The sequence below is a fragment of the Ostrea edulis genome, chromosome 7 (genome assembly GCF_947568905.1).
Source record: "Ostrea edulis chromosome 7, xbOstEdul1.1, whole genome shotgun sequence".
Lineage (NCBI taxonomy): Eukaryota > Metazoa > Mollusca > Bivalvia > Ostreida > Ostreidae > Ostrea > Ostrea edulis.
Window position 1 is genome coordinate 19,358,415 of NC_079170.1, and position 21,734 is coordinate 19,380,148.

Genomic DNA, 21,734 nt, shown 5'->3' on the forward strand with positions numbered 1-21,734 from the left:
GCCATGAGGCCTCCGGTGGGTGCAGGGAAAAGCCCTGGTGGGGGCCCAGAGGGCAAAGTCTTCGGAAGCTCCTGGGTTTTACCAATGAAATCACCTATTTTTGTGCATAGATACAGGGTTTCTTGGCAATTTCAAAACCCAAAAGAATTCACAATTCTTTTTTTTTCTGAAGTGTTTTATCATGCTAACTTATCGTGTCTGTTTAGACTGAATTTACATTCGTTTTACGATTTTTTTCGTTGTTTTCGACTGGTATATATTCGAAATGTTACTGATAACAAAGAATATCCTAATCTGTCAACTACATGCACATTTATAATGTACATAAAGTGATTTTCAACATGATAGCGATGGTTTCAATTAAATGGACATTATGATGCTGATTGAATTATAACCTCTCTCTCTCTCTCTCTCTCTCTCTCTCTCTCTCTCTCTCTGCGTATTGGCAGAGAGTTCTACGCGTCAGACAGCTATTTTACTTTGTACATATAGTCAAGAATTTGAGCATAAGAAAATATAACATGCATTTCAACTCATTGAGCTTTGTTAATTAAATAAATCTAGTCTCTTTTTAAGTTTTAAATTTCCTTCTGCTTTCTACAATATCGTTTTTTTTTTGTTAGCCAACGGTTCCGATCCGCTGGTTTTGTACCGTATCGTATCTCAGAACCTTGGGTTACCACAAACTAAATTAAATTCCTCAGTTTTAGCGAATGCATGCGAAAATTTGGGAGCCATTAAAACATTTCTTTATTTCATAATTATTATGAAATACAATTCAATCAATCCATAGGCCTATAGTTAAGTCCTGCGAGGTCTAGCTGTATAATTTGTGAAAACACACGTAGCAGCTTTTATATAGATATTCAAACTTGCATGTACTAAAATTATTTTAGGACATGTTTTATTTCATGCAACATATCAAAGCGAAATTTGGACTTTAAAACTTCTAGCTTATTTGCAAATGAAGTATTATATTTTGTCATGAATTCCCGGGGTGTCACAAAAAATCATATGAAATACATGTAGTGTAATTGAGAGTTTTTGTCACTCTTTCGATGGTGAAATCGTTCTTCATACGAGGTGTTTTAACGAGCTATCAAATAAAATCTTGGTGTAAATAGCCACCTCGGGATACTTGTACGACTTCAATCGGATCATCGCTCGGTCTTTTCTCGACGTGACGGAAAAGTACGAGCAGCGTTCCGATTGGTTGTTAACCGGCAGCGTGCACGTTCACATGGAGTTTATCGCAGTGAAATCCGATATAGGCTGGGGTTGGACGTCGATCATAAATGAATAGAATTTGAGAAATTAAAAAATCATTCACATCAATTATCGTTGATTCGGTCATCGGTGGTTAATTGGTATTAGTGAGCGCATAATTCCTAAAGCTGGTGGTATATAAGTTTGAACATCACTAAAGGAAGGAAATGTTTAAATGAATGAAATCAACAATGCGGGGGGATTTATATTGTTTATTCGGGATTATGAATAAATATACAAAGAATTCAAAAAATAGAAAATTTAAGCGGCTTACAATGACGAACCCGAATTGACCTTTGTTGTTAGTTAACTATGAAATTGCTGCCCCGGCTATCATAAAAATCATTAACAATACAACACAAGACATGTTCCGTCATCTGTAATAAATCTAAATGTTAATTTAACAATTTAAATGTCTGGTTGCTCATAATACATGTACTTAATAATAATCATCAAAATTTTGGATAAAACTCATGCAGTTAATTGTTTTATAGAACCACATTTCATCGATTTCGATGAAAATCATTTGGTTTGGAAGCAAGGTGCGCGAAATCTCTGAAATCACTTAAATCAGCATCAAACTAGCATTCGACAAATAGCGTTGACATATACCCCAATAAATAAATTAATCAATTATAGAATCCATTTGCGTCTACTCAATCCCACTTTGCAGGGATGTCTAAAATACACAAAACTTTTGAACTTCTGAAGCGAATAGGAGAAAGTGTTTGCAATTCATACCCCTTTATCGTACATTTCAGTATGTTAACACCGAGATTAAATGAAATTGAATATCGCTCAATCACAAAGGAAATGTTAACTCGTGTTAGGAAAATATACTTAAAATGCTTTCAGGAACCTGACACAATTGAAATAAATTTTGTTTGTGTTTGACTAAAAAATATTTAACAATATCGACCCGTTCATCTTAATGACAGGACTTTTCTCGTCGACTTTTCTCGTCATGATCTTTCAACACACGTCTGACAAATAACTTTGTGATAGACGGCAGAAGTATTTTGGAAAGTAATTGCGATTTGAAGGATCGGAAATTGAAAACTTTGGTGATTTTCGCTGTTTAAGATATTGCAAGTCATAATTCATCACGTGCTTTGATCGTAGTTGGCTGTTTGACTCTAAGGACGATTGATCCAACCAGACATAAGCTCTTGCCATGGAAAAAACTGCATGCACGCTAAACTCCTCTAATCGCATTGTATAAACTTTCGCGAACGCATTAGCTAAAACCAATTTCATATGTTTAAAATGCCTGTGTTCTACAGCGTTCAGACTGTGATTGAAACTCATTCAATGGATCGTGGTTTGTTGTAACTGTTTCAGATATTTCTATTGTGTGGTAAACTTTCCCCTCCTTTTTTTTTCTCTCATTGCTTCTAAAGAAATCTAGCGAAAAAAAATGTATTCCTTTACCCTACCCTGGTATAAAATATTGAACAAGGAGATTCGGACGCTATTAAACGATTTAATATAGGATTATCTTAAAGTCAGGAGTGGGGATTTTTAAACATATGACAACAACGGACATGTTTATGACACGAGAGTGAAAGGGATTTAGAGGAATTGTGGCCAAACTTAATACAGGAAAAACTCACTGACACATACAGGGAACGGCAGTTCAAAACTCACTGACACAGGGAACGGCAGTCCTTATTTCATGGCCAACAATTAACTGATTGGTCACGCATTGGATTAAGATTTTTCCCCCGAAAGATATAGATATAGTGAGTTTATATTCGCAAATTCTTTGTGGATCAACATCAAAGTTGAATGAGATGGGAATGGAAAAAATAAAATGGAATTTCCATAGCCTGGATCAGCTTCACTACGCCGTGAATTCGACATTGCGTTACGCCATGCAGAACGAGCGATGTAAAAGATGGGCAAAGGTAAGAGTGAAGTAAAGACAAAAATGATCTATTACTACGTCCCCCCCCCCCCCTTCAGTTTGTAACCCCACTTTCCCTGCTCATTCTCACCCCCTCCCCCTTTCCTCTGCTGCATCCCTCTATCCTGAAACCACAACCCCTTTTCGTTCCATCTTTCCTTCTCCATTTTTCTTCTTTTCTGTTTTCATTCTTTATAATTTCAATGCAAACTGCATTGCCAGTCTTGTAGAGAAACAGCTGCGTGGTTATGTTGAAGTGTTCAATGAATGTGAAATTATATAGAGATATTTATTCTATTCTGAAACTATCTTTGACAATTTTGTAGAGGGTTTCAATCTTTAGGAGGACGTCACAACATTTGGATACACAAAACCTTTAATATATATACTATATAAATCCGTACTCAATAATCTTTACCTGAACAAAATTGAATGAAACGAAAATTGATTACGACCAATTGAAATACCAAACAAAACACAATTTTTACGACAACAGAGTTATGAATGAAGAAAAAATAATCCACAGCAGGCCTGGATTGTTTAAAAATATCTTGACATAATGTGTACCCGATTTCTTTTTGTGTTGTCCTGAAGTGCATCTTAAATAATCCGATGAATGCAGATGTCTGTGATTGTTGACAAAATTTACTGGTACCTTAACATATGAAGCATACGACGTGTCAGGGGTCACCAGACTAAAGCCTTGTTAAACACTCAATTCCTCACAACCAATTACTTTATTGTCGTCTTGTCTAACAAATCTCATTCCGAGGAGATTTTTAATGTAAAAGTAAATAGTGATTAACTTTTTATACATCCACCTAAGGTGTTTTATGTCTTCTCTGAGAGTTTGTGAAGTACCTAGTGTCATACGTTAAGTATGGGTTGAACTGTGACCCGCTAACGGCACATGTACATGCATAAATTGTAATGGATTTCCCAAAAGAAATATCATTATAAAAATTCATTATACTCAAGATGAGAGAGAGAGAGAGAGAGAGAGAGAGAGAGAGAGAGAGAGAGAGAGAAAGAGAGAGAGAGATGGTAAAACGTGTAAAGTGGGGACAATTTTTAACCATTTGTCAGAAGTTGTGAGGGCAGAGAGTGCACAATATTATCATAAAACAAAAGAAAAAGTTCAAATATATTCATGAGGACATATTTTTGATTTATATTTCCACGATTTTAAATTCATAGGCGATAAAGCGCATCGCAGACTTTAATAACTTCATATATCTTTTTCTCACTACTCTCCTTTGAAGGGATGATAAAACGTGTCCGGAGAGAGACATGTGTTTTAGCTCAGTCTGAATATTTTTTTTTGATGTTTAAAAAGCTTATTTCATGTCAGTTAAAAGTATTTTAATACATTACTTAGGACGCATGTTCGCCCCCCCCTCCCCTTTTAATTTTTTATTTTACAATTGAGTCATAACCTTTTTGTTGAAATTCTGCACCATGAAATCCTTAGAGATATAATCACACCGCTCTAACAGTATTAAAATCTCTTACAACTATATAAAAAAGAAAAACTTTCACTGTTAATTAATCAAAATTAACTTGGTGCTTTGTTGCGTATCAGCGGGTTTTCAAAGTGTGGAATACCTTGGTTGTACAGAATTGGTGAAACCCACGTAAGCTTGTTTGATAACGAAAACTAAACTGAGTGATTTTAGCACATAGACGATAAAGTTGTCGATCTGCTGATTTAAAACGTCAATACTCGAAAGATTTAATTGATTAGCACGACACCATACCCAACTGAATACTTACATTTTATATATCCGTATGGATGCACTTGTATATGGGTCAGTAGCGGATCCAGAAAGGGGGGGGGTCCGACCTCCGGACACCCCCCCCCCTTTCTCTCTTGGAAAACTGATTTGCTAAAGAAAGGTAAAAATAACACATTTTGAGGATGGAACCCCTATTTGAAAACCAACGTTTTAATGGTAGAACCCCCCCTCCCTCCCCATTCCCATATCCGCCCTGTGGGTGATAAATCAAAATAAGGTTACTCATTAATCGTGATTTATGGACATTTTTCAAAATAAACCGAAAAACATAAATTTAGAATTTTAAACGAATTTGTAATTGTGAAATTTCCATGTGATGGTAACGATCGAACTGATATTCTGTTTGTTTTACACCTTTTAAATCTAATCAAACGGCACGGCACACGATTTGTCCCAGTGAAACAGCAATAACTTTTAATGTATGATGCAAGGACGCTAAGATTTACTGCATGTTCAAATTAAGATGTGATTTGTTTACACAAACCGCCTATATTACGATAGTATACAAAGCTAGAATTATTGGTCGATAGTGTTGAATAATATTGGACTAAACCAAACACACACATACATTTTGTGGACAACCAGGCTAATGTTCAATGTAATTCAGTCGTAGAATTATGCTGGTCGAGAATCCTTTTTGAATATCCACCATGATTTACAACATATTTAGTTCTTGAAAACATAATCATAGGCATCGTCTTTCAAGATATATTTTCAAATCCCATAACCAACATATTTTTGTAACATTATTAATTTCGAATTGGCAATCGTCACAGTCTTCCTGGCCACCAGTGTAAAATAGTTATCATAGTCAATGAGAGACCTATGGATTGATCTCTGTATTGTATACGCACAGTATATTATGTTATTAAATACTGCCTGTATACCGCACATGATATGAGGATAAACATCACCCCAGTCATCCACAGTACTGAGACCGTAACCACTATAATATTATAAATACTATGCCCTATCGTGTGTATTGGTACTATGTCAGATATATCATAATTATAGAGCACCTGTTAATAGTTTCTGTGATGCACTTTTCTTATACCGAATATACATGTATGGTGATTTTAAACCACCAAAATAAGAAAAAATAAGAATACGAACTGATGCGAGTATAATATTACCATTATTCCACATTCACATTTACCATGTAACAATCATGGCTTATGATTTCAACATTTCATTTGTTTAATCAAATAGATTTATCATTTTTAAAATATTATATTGCTACTAATTTAAAAATTTCCAACAAAGAAAAGCTAAACACAATGAAGAAATTTTGAATTCCTCAAATTCGGTATTGGTACAAACTTCAGCTCAGTTGTAAAATGTAATTCATAATCAATATGGGTACACATTTTATCTGAAAGAAAATGTTAACACTCGGCGTTTCGTATAATTCTACGTATTACAACCATTCCTCTTCTAACTGGCAATATTTCGGAATTCGATTTTTTTTAATCTATAGGTCATAGAGACGTATAACCTGTTGTTGTGGATGATTGACCTGAAAAACCTCCCAGATAGCTACGAGCCGCCGGCACTGTACAACATGTTGGTAAGTGTAATTCTATATACTCGTCTGGAGACCGCTCCACCACCACCCCTCCCCGATAACTACAAGCCGCTGGCCCTGTACAACATGCTAGTAAGTGTATATGTATACTTGTCTGGAGCCCCCCCCCCCCCCCCCCCCCCCCCCCCCGATAACTACGAGTCACCGGCCCTGTACAACACGCTAGTAAGTGTGCTTTGTATCCTCGTCACAAGCCTCTTTCTGATTTCTGAGACCCCACTCCACACCCTCCCAGAGGAGGATCCTACAATGAGTCCTTGGTTTTGCAGCAATGACCTTATATACATTGCAGACAAGACAAATGCCGAACCACGTCATTGTGCAATATTTACACGTATTAGTATAATTATATACAATATTTACACGTATTAATATAATTATCAATACATTTTCAGCTATACACAAATAATAGTTTCGCCTTTACGCTTGATAGGGAGTACAGTATTGCAGTTTGCAACTCATTTTTCGACAAATGTCAAGAGCAAGCTATATACATGTACGTACAGCTTAGTGGCGGATCTAGAGGGGGGGGGGGGGGGGCAGGGGTAAAAAACGCCCCATCTTAGTCGAATATTTTAAACAAATAGATTTTTGTGCCATTTTGGGATCTGCAATCATCTTGGGTCGCAGACCCCTTTAACATTTTCCTGGAACCGCCTCTGTTGTTGTGCTGTGCGCTGCAGATATTGAAATTTCACATTGTGCCTGATGGCTGTGTTTCAGATGTATGAGACGTTGTACCACATTGGGGTAGCGTACCAACACTTAGGCGACCACAAAGGCGCACTGGAGGCTTACACCAACGCAATCAACACCGTGTCCATCCCCAAGGTATCTAAACCGAAACCACCCGTGGAAACGCGTATGTCTACAATCTAGAAGGCTTATAAGTTGAACTGACACAGTTTTACGTTATACCTATATGCATAGATACGTATACACGATGCATTTTCCAACATGTTACTGAAACTTTTGTAGAATGGTTGTTTGGCTGGTTGCGTCACAAATTCCTGTCTAATGACGCCATTATACGCAAGAAGGGCTTTCGCCTCTGTTCGAACAGGTAACATATATTTATTTTTCATTTAGGATGCCTAGGTCACTCAATTGAATTGTAATCACTTCCCGTCAGACTTCGGCCATCGACGTGATCCAAAGTTTCAAATACTCTTTGGAGTAGGTTGTTGTTGGTTGTTTATTTGTTTTACGTCCCGTCGAGAATTTTTTCATTCATATCGAAATGTCTCCAGTTGTAGATGAAGTACCGCAGACCTATGCGTCGCGTTTACAGCCGTGATAATGAGGGTTATTGTATTTACACGGGACCTCCGTTTTTTTAAGGTCATATAGGGAAGACCTATTATTCTCACTTTTAAATGTCGAGCGTTACGCGAAGCCTAGCCTCTGTGTACGTCTTTGGTTTGGCGGTCATGACACGAACAGGACTCGGACGCACGATCCCTGGGTTATGAAGCGAACGCTCTACCACAAAGCTATTGCGACCGGTTTGGGGGTAGGTAAAAAAAAACACCACATTGAATGCAGGACCAAAACATACAAAAATAAAGCAATTTTTAAAAATATCTTTAGGAAGATCATGCGCAACAATTATTGAATTTATGAGATTAATTACTTTTGAACAAGAACATCAGACCCTCAGTCTACATGGATTATGAAATTGCATTAAATGTTTAAAATATCCTTCACTCATGAACATCTAGCAGACACATTGAGTATACCATCTTCGCTAGCCAAGGGTGACGCTCCACGGTGTTTCTCTTCTCACGAGAAAACAGAAACATCGTGGAACGTCACGGGTACCTGTAAAGTGCGAAACGAAATCGAAACGAAACAAAACGAAATCTACCGAAACGAAACGAAACCTACCGAAACGAAACGAAACCTACCGAAACGAAACGAAACCCACCGAAACGAAACGAAACCTACCAAAACGAAACGAAACAGATTGTATAACCGAACTCTTTTAATTATAATAATTAAAAATGGTATCTTAGGCCCCTGTGAAAGTTACAAATAAATAAAATTCGCCTCCCCTTTGATGTAGGCTTTCGGCTTGACTGTTACAAAGTTTTAAAAGTTGGAAGGGGGGGGGGGGGGGGGGGGGGGGTAAGCACAAAGTACATAGACTGATTCACGATTTTACCCAAAATTTTGTTCTTCACTTTTAATGATCAAAATCTACTGTCTAATGTGTTTGAAAGATTTCACATGAAAATTAAGGTTATACATCATCACAGAAGCTCATTTTAGAGAGTTTATTATTTGTTTTGTAAACAAAGATTGCGGTATGCTATTGTTTACAAAATTTTCAAAAGAAATGGATATCGATCTAAGTATTATTATATCTTTCATATTTCAAGCATTTTGGGGGTGAAATGTGTCATCTAAAAGTTAAAATTTGTGACTATCCAAAATTAAGATGCATTATATTACAAAATCAATATTTCACTTGTTTGTTTGTTTACATAAAAAGACTCGAGTCTTTGTTTACATAACACATATTTAAGGCTAAAATATTACTTTCATTCTTGCATTCAGAAGGTCAAAATTTTGGTTGTCAACATTAAATGAGTTATATTTCTAATGTTTACCATCAAAAATGAAAAATATTTTTATCGAAAATCGTGAACCAGTCCCTTTAAATGACATGTACAATTAGTTTCGGATCCATAAATTTCAGAACCGAGGGTTACAGTCTCAGAGATCTGGGGAAACACACTATACGAGGGGTGGGGTTGCCGACGTTGGATCCGCCTTTGGGCATAGATACATTGTTTGAAGAAGCTGGTGTCTGAGAAAATTGAAAGCAGGAAGAGCTCTTAACCTCTTATTTTATCTCTAACTGCTGAGGTGCGAGTACTTTCAATAATGGGAAAACTCTATACATTTGGGCAATCTCTACCCAGAGTTATCGTTGTAGCGTAGCGTAATACGCCCTCTGGTGAGAGATTGACATTTGGGGTGTTGCTAAGACGGGGAATTGAAAACGGGACGGAAAACGGAATTTTTTTAATGCAATAATATTAGGAGGAGGTCGTCATTTTGTAAACTGAAAAGGCTTATGAACAAGAGAATTTTAAGCAGAAATCACAAAGAGAACGGGAGGACATATTCAGAATCCACCGTTTGATATACTACATACAAATACACAATATCCACATGTATACATATATTTGTCTTTAGAACAAAAATACTGAAACATGTATTTATGCCCAAAAGCGGATCCAACGCCGACCACCCCATCCCTCGTTTAGTGTGTTTCCCCAGACCTCTGACCTGTGAGACTGTAACCTTCCGTTCTGAAATTTATGGATCCGAAGCTAATTGCACATGGTATTTATGTGCTTTGTGCTTACCCCTTCCCCCCCCCCCCCCCCGGGCCCCTTTCCAACTTTTAAAACTTTGTATCAGTCAAGCCGAAAGTCTACATCAAAGGGGAGGCGAATTTTATTTATATGTGTAAACTTTAACAGGGGCCTGAGATACCATTTTTATTTATTATAATTAAAAGAGTTCGATTATACAATGTTTCGTTTCGTTTCGGTGGGTTTCGTTTCGTTTCGGTGGGTTTCGTTTCGTTTCGGTAGATTTCGTTTCGTTTCGGTGGGTTTCGTTTCGTTTCGGTAGATTTCGTTTCGTTTCGCACTTTACAGGTACCCGGAGCGTCACCCTTAGCTAGCGAAGATGCAAGTATACATGGTAAGCATAGTTCAATAAGCAAGACATCATCCACTAAAGTTCACGTCCGCAGGCCTGTTGATTTCTCGAATCAATCTTCAGTCGAATCTCGGACTTAATTAAGTCTGAGATTTAACTCAAATTTTCACTATTCAAATAAAATAAAACTCAAACTTAAGTTTGAGATTTATGTTGTTGAGAAATCAAAGCCAGGGTTGGTTCATCAGACTCTATGATAATACTGTATTTAAATACTGGACATGCGTTTACAATTCAATACGAAAGGGTGCGTGTGACATGGTATTAATAAATATCGAAAGTGGAGTTTGAAAATCCGGTCGCAGTAGCGTTGAGGTTAGGGCGCTCGCATGCAGCAGGGAGGCCCGGGTTATATCAGCAGGGATGCTTGGGTTATATCAGCAGGGAGGCATGGGCTATATCAGCAGGGAGGCCCGGGTTATATCAGCAGGGAGGCCCGGGTTCTATCAGCAGGGAGGCCTGGGTTCTATCAGCAGGGAGGCCCGGGTTCTATCAGCAGGGAGGTCTGGGTTCTATCAGCAGGGAGGCCCGGGTTATATCAGCAGGGAGGCCTGGGTTATATCAGCAGGGAGGCCCGGGTTATATCAGCAGGGAGGCCCGGGTTATATCCTCAGTCCCGGCGCCACCTCAAATCCAAGGCGTTTAAACATACGTCAAGCACCGGACAACAGAACCAAAGTCACAGTTGTTTTTTTTCTCGATCTGATCTTACAAACGGAGGTAGGCGTTGTCACCACAAAAAACAAATCTGCAACGACCCTGAGCATCATGAATTGTGAATAATTCTCGAATGGAATAAAACAACATGTACAAAAAGAACATAGTTTGACAATGATCATCCAAATGTTGGATGTGGCGGTGTGAACCTGTCCTAATCACCACAGAGTTTTAAAGTTAGCCATGTGACGTCATAGGGGAAAGTTTTTAATTGTATAATTAATTAATTCGGTTCAGTGATTGAAATGGGTAATGTGACGAGTCCATTTAAATTGAATACAAATTATGAAAGTTGTAGACAGGTGGAATAACTATATCTTATAACTCCTATAAGCAATACAAAATAGAGAGTGGGGCAAACACAGAGGTGGGATCAGGTGTCTAGGAGTAGTAAGCATCCCCATAATAATATATTTCGCCGATATTACAGCAGTTGTACATAAAAGTGAAATGACTATGATTTAGGTGGTGTTACAATAATTATATAATTATTTAGGTGGTGTCACAATAATTGTATAATTTTTTAGGTGATATGAAAAACGCAATGAAGGATGCAGAAAAAGCAGTCGTTTTGGATAGCAAAAATCCCGTAAGTAGTTTCCGTGTATCCTCTAATATGACGTTTACACCGCTAAATTTCTAACATTCTTTGTCTCCATCAGCTATTAGCTAGACTTATGTATATACTTTCTGCAATCTAATTAAAATTAGATCTTCCATCCGCTCCCCAGTTTTCGATACGTCGCATGGACGTATCGAAAACTGGGTAGCGGATGGAAGATCTAATTTTAATTAGATTGATACTTTCTGTAGAAAAACAAATCCAGTTAAATGACGCTGATCTCGTAAACCAAAAATTAGGACGTTGTTGAAAGAAAATGTGTTTGCAATGTCGTCTTGATAAAATATTGATAGTTCCGTGTATAAATTCATTTAAAAACGATGCTTTATCAGGATTGATTAAAATATTGTATTTTAAATTAGGGTCATCCCAGGTGTCATATTCAACTTGCATAATACATGCAGTTACTCAAGAAAGAATCCAAACAGATATTTTTCGTGTTCGATTCAAAGTACAAGTGGTTTTTATGAGCACAGGGACGGCCTTATTGAACTATCCAATCAACGTCTTTATCAGAATTTCGATAAACCTCGGTTTGAGTTCAGAAAAAATACTGACCAAAAGTCCCAGGACGTTTATGGTATCACACCGGTAATTATTTTCACTATATATTACTATAGAGGGGAAAAAATCATTAAAAATCAGTTTACAAAATTGATGCCGAATAACGCAGTCAGACACGTTCTATGTTACCTATCTCGTCTGCCGACACCAGAAAAACAACACCCTACGCGGCATTTTCGAAAAAAAAATTACCCGCAAACAAGACTACCCTCAAATCCACGTGTTTTTCACATGTGTGTAAACAGCCGGAGTGCACCTCAGGAAGTAGCCTCAGCTACCAACAGCAAATAGTTCCTTTGTATACACTTGATTATTTCTACAAATTACACAAAATTTCCTAATCAGGGGTACAAAAATTAAGAGAAAAGAAGAAGAGGAAATGAGAAAAATCGCGCAAGGAAAAAAAAAATTTCTTAAAATATATGGAACTACAATTGACAAACATCTGGATGATCCAGACTTAAACATTCCCGAGTCTGAGATTGTGCATGTTCGCGGGAACTTGATTTCGAGGTTGAAAACATGGTTCTTTATGGCAGTGCACTTTTTTCTGACGAATTTGAAAGAAATGTTGATACCAAAAAAAAAAAAGAAAAAAAAAAGTAGTCTATGATACCCCATCGATTTGTGGAAATTAAATGGATGTCAAGAGGCGAGAGAAAGAGAGAATAAAAAACACGAATTAAGAACTAAAATCACTTTAAAATAAATGCAGAAAAGGGTTGCCATTTATTTATCAATATTAGTGAAGACTGAATATCATGATGTAAATAAGTACTGTAATCTCTGAATAGTGACCAGTCTCTCTCTCTCTCTCTCTCTCTCTCTCTCTCTCTCTCTCTCTCTCTCTCTCTCTCTTGTGACCATGGAATTTAAATCGCCAGTAATCAGTAATGATAACTATATCTATACACACAGGTATATACACAGAGTTTTGTATATTGTTAAGCAACTTTGACTATATTGAAAATGTTATTTCAGGATGTTTATTGTATCCGTGCTTTAACGAAGAGTTCAAATGACGACGAAGGAGCGGTAAGGCACCATAGATTTAATTATAAACCAGATCTTCCCTAATACACAATGAATTTCTCCGCCTAATGGATTATTGACACCCTCCTCCCCCCTCCCAAAGAATAAAGAACGAATACACTGAATGAAATATTGATGCATATTTCTATAAATACTACTTTAGAATTTGTTTCATCATCACAAAATATAACCTTTAAATGCATACATGCACATGTATATCATGAAGATATAAGATTTCTGATTTATAATGCACGTACGAGACATTGCAATTTGACAAGATGAATGAAAGAACAGCTTGTAAGTTTCACAGGATGCTGGATACGGTGACATGTTTTCAACACTCTCTGTTACAGGCCGTTAAAGATGTGGAGCTGGCCTTAAAACTCCAAAACGGCCATCTGTGTTCTCTGATGTTGCGATCTGCACTCACAAGACCAAAGGTAAAATGACTGTAGATTTATTATAGAATATTTAGTAAAAATCCTATATAGATCAGATTTTTAACATATGTATATAGTCACAGACACTTGTTTCATACATGGGTGCCCCCTCCCCCCCCCCTCTCTTAATCCACCCTCCCCCTCCTGGTAATATTAAGGGGGGGGGGGGGCATATATGAAACAAGTGCTTGTGAATATAGTGCACATATTATCTTTCTGTTTTTCATTTTGAAAAAAAAAAAAACTGTTGATCGTCTCCTTTCAAACTGCGAATCTGATTTCCTATGGTAAATTATGATATTGAAGGAGGCAAAAAGATCAAAGCATGCATACTTATGTTTATGAAGATCAACGTAATATGAATAGCAATTGGTTTCTCCAAGTACATGTATCTAAAGTTGATATGAAACAATAAAAACATTTGTAGATTTATTTAAAGAAATTTAGGTAGTAATCATAATCAATACTTATAGAAATCATTATATTATGAAATGCATTTAAAAATTATACTAGCGGATTATTTCAACAAATTAAATTTTTGTGAACTATAGGCAGGAGATTTGAAGGCAGTTAAAATGACGCGAATGGTAAAACTTCGGACACTTTCTAGGAAATTGTTACACTGCTTTGTATATTACATGCATGTACAAAAAATGTGTGTATGGTTTCTTTCAGGGATGTGGAATATATTTAATTTCGTTTATTTACTTTGTTTTCTTTTCGATCTGGAATAAAGGTCTCACAATTTTCGAATTTACTTGGTGTTGGCACGAGGACGCAGGTACCACGAGTTATACATCTGTGTTGTATTTGGAGTGTGTGTTTTACTAATCACAGAATGTTCATGGCTGCTAGCAGTAGCTCAGTTTATTGCCACCTATAAATACTTGTTCATTTTCAATTCCTTCAACATCAAGTTTCGATTTGGGTTTTTTATTTGTCTGCTTGAAATAATTATGGATCAAATGAACTCTGTGTCCGTTTTTGGTAAATAACACTATAATTGAAGCCCATGCAATTTCAGTTTTACTGTGTACCCATGACAAAAATCGTTTTAGACTTTTAAATCTTGATACATGTACAATCAATCAGAATATATTATTAGTTTGAATACTGAATTGAAGGCTTCGATGTTGTAAAGAACCGATTTGTCAGAACTTGTGGTTCACATTTCAATGATCTATATATACATATAATCATAGATGGATTTCATAATGAAATGTTGTAGTCTATCAGAAGTTTTGATATACCGGAGCTTTTTAACCTTATCTATTCTCCATCAGCGATGCATTCAGTGACAAAACAGACATTTACGAACATCAAATAGCATTTTTAAAATTCAAATGAATACTTCTAATATATTCTTTTGTGTTGTATGTATTTATTTTGAAGGTGTTGCACTGTATCGATCTATCGATGAGTTATGTACCGATATTTGTACCCATACCTCAACTAATTGTTACATATTTCAAATTATATTTTTCAACGTGCGTATGAAGGAAAAAATTAACATTTTGTGGTTTTTGTGTTCTTGATAGGTATGAGAGAATTTATAAAGGACAGAATACAAAGCAATTCTTGCTATTTAACTTTGTAGAAAATATATAGTGTACATTCAAGGGAAATTTATGAAGAAATCAGAATAATTATCCGTGAATTAATGAACTGTTCTATGAATACACAGCGAGCTGACAAAGGAACATAGCATTGACATATTTTATTAAAGTATTGACTCAGAGATTCGAATATTTTTTTATATATAAATTCTTTCAAGGTTAACTATGACCAACGACTCAAACATTCGAATATTTTTTTATACATTGTATGTCTTTCAAGAGTCTAAATATACACTATTTTCATATCACTATTTCTCCGCTAATTTACCACGACCTAATTGAAACCCATGTACACTAAGTCTTTATTCAAATGTATTATCTCGTGAGGTTTGCACATGTATTATTTTTACTGGTTGATTTTTTTAAAAAAGAGTCAATTTTATTATAATTTTTACCACAATGTATAAATTGTTTGATTGTAATATATTGCAAAAAGAGTGTTAAGTATATTGCTACATAATACAATATTTGTGAGGGAATATATTTTGCGTCGGATGGTTTTAGTGGGAGGGGGGGGGGGGGGGCACTGGTAATAAGTACCGTTTATAATGCTTTTTATTTGCGATTTCATTTTATATCACAGTAAAGATACATACTTATGATTTTTAGTATAAGAAATCATAGAGATTGAAGAACTACTGTTTAGTAAATGTCTAAACACAGGCAGGACACATAGAAAAACGCCCATGAATTACACTCGCTATTCTGTTTCTCGATAATCTCAACAAGGACTCCCATAATTTCTGTTTGGATTTAAAAAAAACTCTTAAGATATAAGGATGTTAATCATATGAATTTCACATGAAATAATACAGTTCATTACTTTGGATATTTTTATAGTAATTAAAGATAGAAATCAATGTATGAGTTTTCTTAACAGTTTAATTGTAAAATGTCGCAGATGATACCAAAAGAAAATCATAATAAAATTAGCCATTAAGATTGCTCAACCACACTGCAATGTTTGCTAGTACTTTATTCCATGGCATTTATATTGGAAATTCAATTATATGTAGGTAACATTCGAAAATTTTCCAAATCTTGATTTTAAGTGCTTAAAGGTCGATTTCAATGTAATTTAGTTCGTATAACATCATGACATACGACTCCGACTTTAGTTTTCGATTTTGATGAAGGAAATCTTTTTATTTTAATTCATCTTATCATTATTATTTTTACTTCTCATTTTTTGAAAAATTTATTTTATTTATTTATTTATTTATTTATTCGTTTGATTTAGCAGCTAGCTAATATTTGTCGTAGTAAGATGCTTGGTACAGCTGTACTTAGAAATGGCGTTTAAGTAACGATCGATGTGTTTAAATAACGAGTGATCGTAATTTTATTATGATATTTTGATAGGCTTCATCAACTTCATCAAGTGCTTAATTAAACACCATTATATTACGGAGCTAATATTCCTCTATTTCTCCCCACAGGACTCGGGGAAAGCGGATTCCGGAAGCTGTTCCACCGTCTCCACTTTCAGACATTCTTGTATAATGGAATTCTATGATAAGTAAGCACACGTGTATCTGTTGGCAGCCTGATCAAAACCACCCCCTTTTCATTATACTCATCAGGGGTGTAAAAGGGAGGGGTGGTTTTAATCAGGTTGACCTGTCGGCAAACCCGCATCAAATTCTTTATTTTTGCATTCTTCTTATAGTTAGATTTTATATTTCTAAATATTATTTTTCTGACATCTTCGACCCAGTTTTATTAGAAGTTGTTCTTTATGTTAAACAACACCATGCGTATAATACAGGCTCTTATACACATGTGTACACACACATGTACTATTATTTTACCCAACCGTATAATTATATATTTGCTTAGTGTTTGAATTATTTGTCTTTGCAGATATCTGTTTACTCTGTGTGTTCCTCACACAATTGTCCAGATAGACCTGACTCCAGACAAGCCAAACAAGAAACAGCTAGCAGGTTGGAATGAATTTGTATAGAATTCCATCACTATATGTATTTTAACTTTCAGCTTTTTTTCCCTTCATGCTTGCAAATCGTGAAGCAAAGGGGGAAATTGGTGATTTTGTGCGTAGAATTATGAAAACCAACAGATGATTATAAGTGATATAACCAACCAAGAAATCATAGCCGTCAACTCTGGTTCAAAAATTAATAAGATATACACATACACGTAGAAGAGTATGAATTCCTAAGGGTTTTTTTTAGGGGGGGGGGGGGTGTTCATTATAGTGGTAAAGAAAGAATAATATTTACCAAACACTTTTGGAATATCGATCCCTTTTTGAAATAAAGAAATCATACATGTAAAGTATAATAATTTTTTTCCGCGGGTGTAAAAGCTCATGCATGTACATGTAGGCATACGAGTAATTTTAGCAGAATGTGTTTTGGCTAACATGGAGTAAAAAACTTAAACATTTATAAGTAGTATAGTGTTAATCACTTATCTGTAAAACGTTTTACTGTTCAGAAACCGCTGACTTGAAAATACCCTAATAGTTTATTTACCTCCCGAGCTGAAGAGTGCTACATTTATCCACAACTGCTAAACAGTTATATTTCTTGCGAAAATACATTCGATGATTGCAGACACATTTGGGTGCAAATTTAGCCAGTGAATATTTGACAGCTTGATACCAAACTGCAAAGCGGGAAAAAAAAAAAAAAAAAAAAAAAAAAAAGCCAAAATTATCACATTGCAAAAAAAAAAAAAAAATAATAAAAGAAAGAAATAAAAAGAAAAAAAAAAAAAAAAGAAAGATTGAAAAAAAAACAAAAACACACCGCTGTACTGTATTTTGATGTTAACTTCCATCCTGGTATTGGGTAAATGCAAGTATGTATTGGTACAATATTCTTAACAGTAAAGTAATAGATAACACTTATGTGAAAATTATCTGAGATGCTGTAACACTTATGTGAATTAATGTTTTTTACCGAAAGAGTCCCAGAAGGAGCCTGGAAATGACAGCCTTAAACAGAGACCAATGTCGGCACCAGACAGAATATCTGTGGAGCCTTTCAAGTGCGGCACACCTTGTACAGAGTTTAACAAGATGGCTACCAGGCGACGCAAGGACTACGGAGAGGCAATACGGAAATATATATGCCGACCAAAAACTGCATCGGCATTCTTTGGTTAGAATATTTGTATTATTCTTGCTATGCAATACGTACACGAAACAGGTTTTTTTTAATGTAGCTAAATCGAATTCAAGAGTACTTCAAATCACTCTAAGCTTGTATGGATATGACAAGCGGACCCAGTTTTAGATGTAGAAAGACGATTCACAAGGTTTCAAAATCTCGCTCATTTAATTGCAGAGCAACTAGAACGTGAGCGGAGAAAACAGGCCGACGTTTCGGAAATGGAGAGAAGGCGAGCTGTTTCAGCTGGAGTCAAACGTTTAAATGAAACAGCCTTGGTTTCCGGAACTGCGCATGCAGAATCCCACGCAAAGTTAAACAAGCGGTACAATTCCGCGCCAATAATACGCCAAACCATGAAAAATGTCAATTCAACATCAGCTTCGATAAAAAATCTCCAAAACGCTATGCCACCAAAGCCACCGAAACAACAGAATGGAAAAGAAAACAAAGAAAATATTCCACACACTTCTGCTGGTAACGGTGTGGGGGAATCGGATGTCCGCCGGCATAAATCAGTCTCTATCAAGGAAAAGGCGGACAGGTCGAAGCGAATCCCGTCCTCCACAAAGTTCACCTTTCCAACCCCAGTCAACTATTCAACTCCAGTGAGTATTTCAATCACCCGCTACATGCATGAACAATAATAGCTTCATAATAATGCGCAAGTTTCAAGATGCGTCCGAGTTATTTCCCTTTAGAGAATTATCGTATACAGAAAGGCACGGAACAATTATCTATACATGCTAGAGTGGGAAAAATACCCATCACTGCACGCATGAGCGAATGTACTCAGTCAGTTTCCCATATGCAGTGTCATCACCCGTATTCTATTGATACATGAACTAAGTAAATGACACATGTAAGTATTCAGAGAGCACTGATTAATTGAAATTCTAATTATATCGCGTTATTTCGTTGATCTAGGATATTACTTATAAATATGACAGTGTTGTTATGATTCCACTTTAGTAAAACATTTGTTTTGATACCATTTTGTATTTCTTACATTTACATATTTAGAGAGAAACCATTCTTAATACATTTTATCGTCTTCGTCACTGACTGTAAGTCCACCGTCCCACTTACGTATTCAAAGTACCACTAAATGCATCTCCTACACAGAAGAGCTTTTATCTCGAAACTGGCTTATCATCAAGTATTGGCACGCGAAAATTTGAATTATACCCCGAGATTCGTTTATAAGAACACATATACAGTACTGGACAATGTATACACATACGCTTGGCATCAGAAAAATTCAGATATATAAAAAAATCACTTACTTACAATATCAATAAGATAAGAGCTGAAAGTCACTAAGATACAGAACATGCAAGTCTACACATGTACAGTTACATTGTAAGTTCGAGATTTTATGCCGTACATATAGAATTATTAATGTTGGAGGGGGTAGTTTTTATTTTATTTCATGGTATGGACATACACATGAATCTGAATCCTTACTGAAACTATATGGAAACTGAACTAGAATAAACATTGTGAGAGTATTAGTAAAACAATGCACATCCCCTACCAGCTCTCCCACCACCGACAAGAATTCAATAGAAAGGGTTACATTTCAGGTGAAAGTGGGTCCTTCTTAATGAAAGTCAAATTTGGTGTATAGCCTTACATTAGAAAACTACACAGGGGATTTTCATATCCAATATATATCTTAAAACTTTGCCTTAGAGTTCATAATTTGAATCCAGTACAAAGGATTATACTCTTATTGACTGGATAAAGCGTGACGAAAGGCAAACTTAATACAGTGTATGTATCCGTTTACTAGCATGTCAAGTTTCAGATCAATATCAGAATTCATGCAGACGAAAACAATTAGATGGCGATTTAAAAAAAAAGAAGGTTATACCTCTTATTAAACTGGATCATTTATAACATCGTTCTAAATCAGCAAAGCATTTTAATACAAGTCCGGAAAACAAATGTTATACAACTTTATGACAAACGAGATGACTTCAGCTTCTCCATCGTCAACTTCCCCATTCAGTGTAGCAACATTCCATTATCAAGATATAGGGCTCACGGCGGGTATGACCGGTTGACAGGGGATGCTTACTCCTCCTAAACACATGATCCCACCTCTTGTGTGTCTAGGGGACTACGTTTGCTCAACTCTCTATTTTGTATTGCTTGTGGGAGTAATGAGATTGATCACTGTTCGTTATTTTCACCTTTCATGCATATGATGTTTGTGTCCTACAGATGATTCGCGATGCGAGAGAGCATGTTCTGCGCATGATTAATGTTAAATGGAGGCATGCTACTGAAAATTAATGTCACAGGAATCTCAACAGTTTCGCTTAACGTCAGCATTTCACAAATTCTATGGTCGTTACAATGATATAATTTGCAAATACAAACTATCACTGGGCCGAATTTTGTCTGACGTGTTTTATATCAATTGTTAGGCTGTTCTTTAATATACTGATTTTGACTACGGATTACTCCGTTTACCTGATCAAGATATAGGGCTCACGGTCGGTATGTTTGGTCGACCGGGAATGATTACTCCTCCTAGGCACCTGATCCCCTCAGGTATACCCAGGGGTCGTGTTTGCCTTTCTCTTAATTTTTTATTTTTTATTGAATCTATGAGATTGATAACTGTTCGCTATCTTCACTTGTTCATAGGAATGATTAACTTCCCGAAATGAATTCCCCATTGACACAGCCATTTTTCTCAAACAGCCAACATTTGATCTCACGAAGATGAATTATTTTATTATTTACATGTACATGATATCTTTCTGTAAAGTCAAACGCCTTGGAATGTATCTGCTATACTAAAAGTTAGATTATTATTCTCACGAGGATGACAGTTCGTACCCGCGTTAGGATGTTTCTTTAAAAATCATTTCTATTCAGGTATTTCAACCCCTCAACATACGAGACGCTCCCCGGATGTACTATAAGTAAGTTCTTTTGTTTATTCATATACGTATAGGCATTGATGAATATTAAAGAAGATTTACATCTAAAAAAAATTATGTTGGATATGTAACTTAAAATGAATTATCGAATTATTTTTTCCAGACCATGGAAAGGTGACAAATTGCCTGTTGCTGAAGTAGATCGACATGTTATCGCACCTTGCTGGAAATGATAGGAATTGTTGTGCCATATAAACAAGACTTTTGTTTTCACCTTAAAATGAGTAAATGATTGAACATTTGAAAGAAAAAAAGATTTTGCGATGACATATTTGTCAATTGCTTTGTGTCTCCAATAAAATACGAATGTAATTGTAATTAAAAGATGTATAAAGCGCCCTGTCAACATTAGTTCTCT

At 36.0% G+C, this 21,734-nt stretch overlaps 1 protein-coding gene across 3 annotated transcripts; it reads left to right on the forward strand.

Annotated features, from left to right (window-relative positions):
• Window positions 1-2,222: 2,222 nt before the first annotated feature.
• LOC125653578 (uncharacterized) lies at window positions 2,223-21,711 on the forward strand. Of its 3 annotated transcripts, none has more exons than XM_048883139.2 (14): window positions 2,223-3,173; window positions 6,446-6,535; window positions 7,277-7,384; window positions 7,532-7,616; window positions 11,536-11,597; window positions 13,176-13,229; window positions 13,580-13,666; window positions 14,218-14,253; window positions 16,722-16,801; window positions 17,146-17,228; window positions 18,216-18,410; window positions 18,597-19,027; window positions 21,312-21,358; window positions 21,480-21,711. In XM_048883139.2, exons 1-14 carry the CDS (start codon window positions 3,060-3,062, stop codon window positions 21,547-21,549), a joined length of 1,542 nt encoding a protein of 513 aa, XP_048739096.1. In that variant the 5' UTR covers window positions 2,223-3,059; the 3' UTR covers window positions 21,550-21,711. The 3 variants fall into 3 exon arrangements, with proteins under 3 accessions (XP_048739096.1, XP_048739095.1, XP_048739097.1); XM_048883138.2 differs by lacking the exon at window positions 14,218-14,253 and adding an exon at window positions 14,403-14,447; XM_048883140.2 differs by lacking the exon at window positions 14,218-14,253 and having other exon boundaries at window positions 2,225-3,173.
• The last annotated feature ends 23 nt before the right edge of the window (window positions 21,712-21,734 follow it).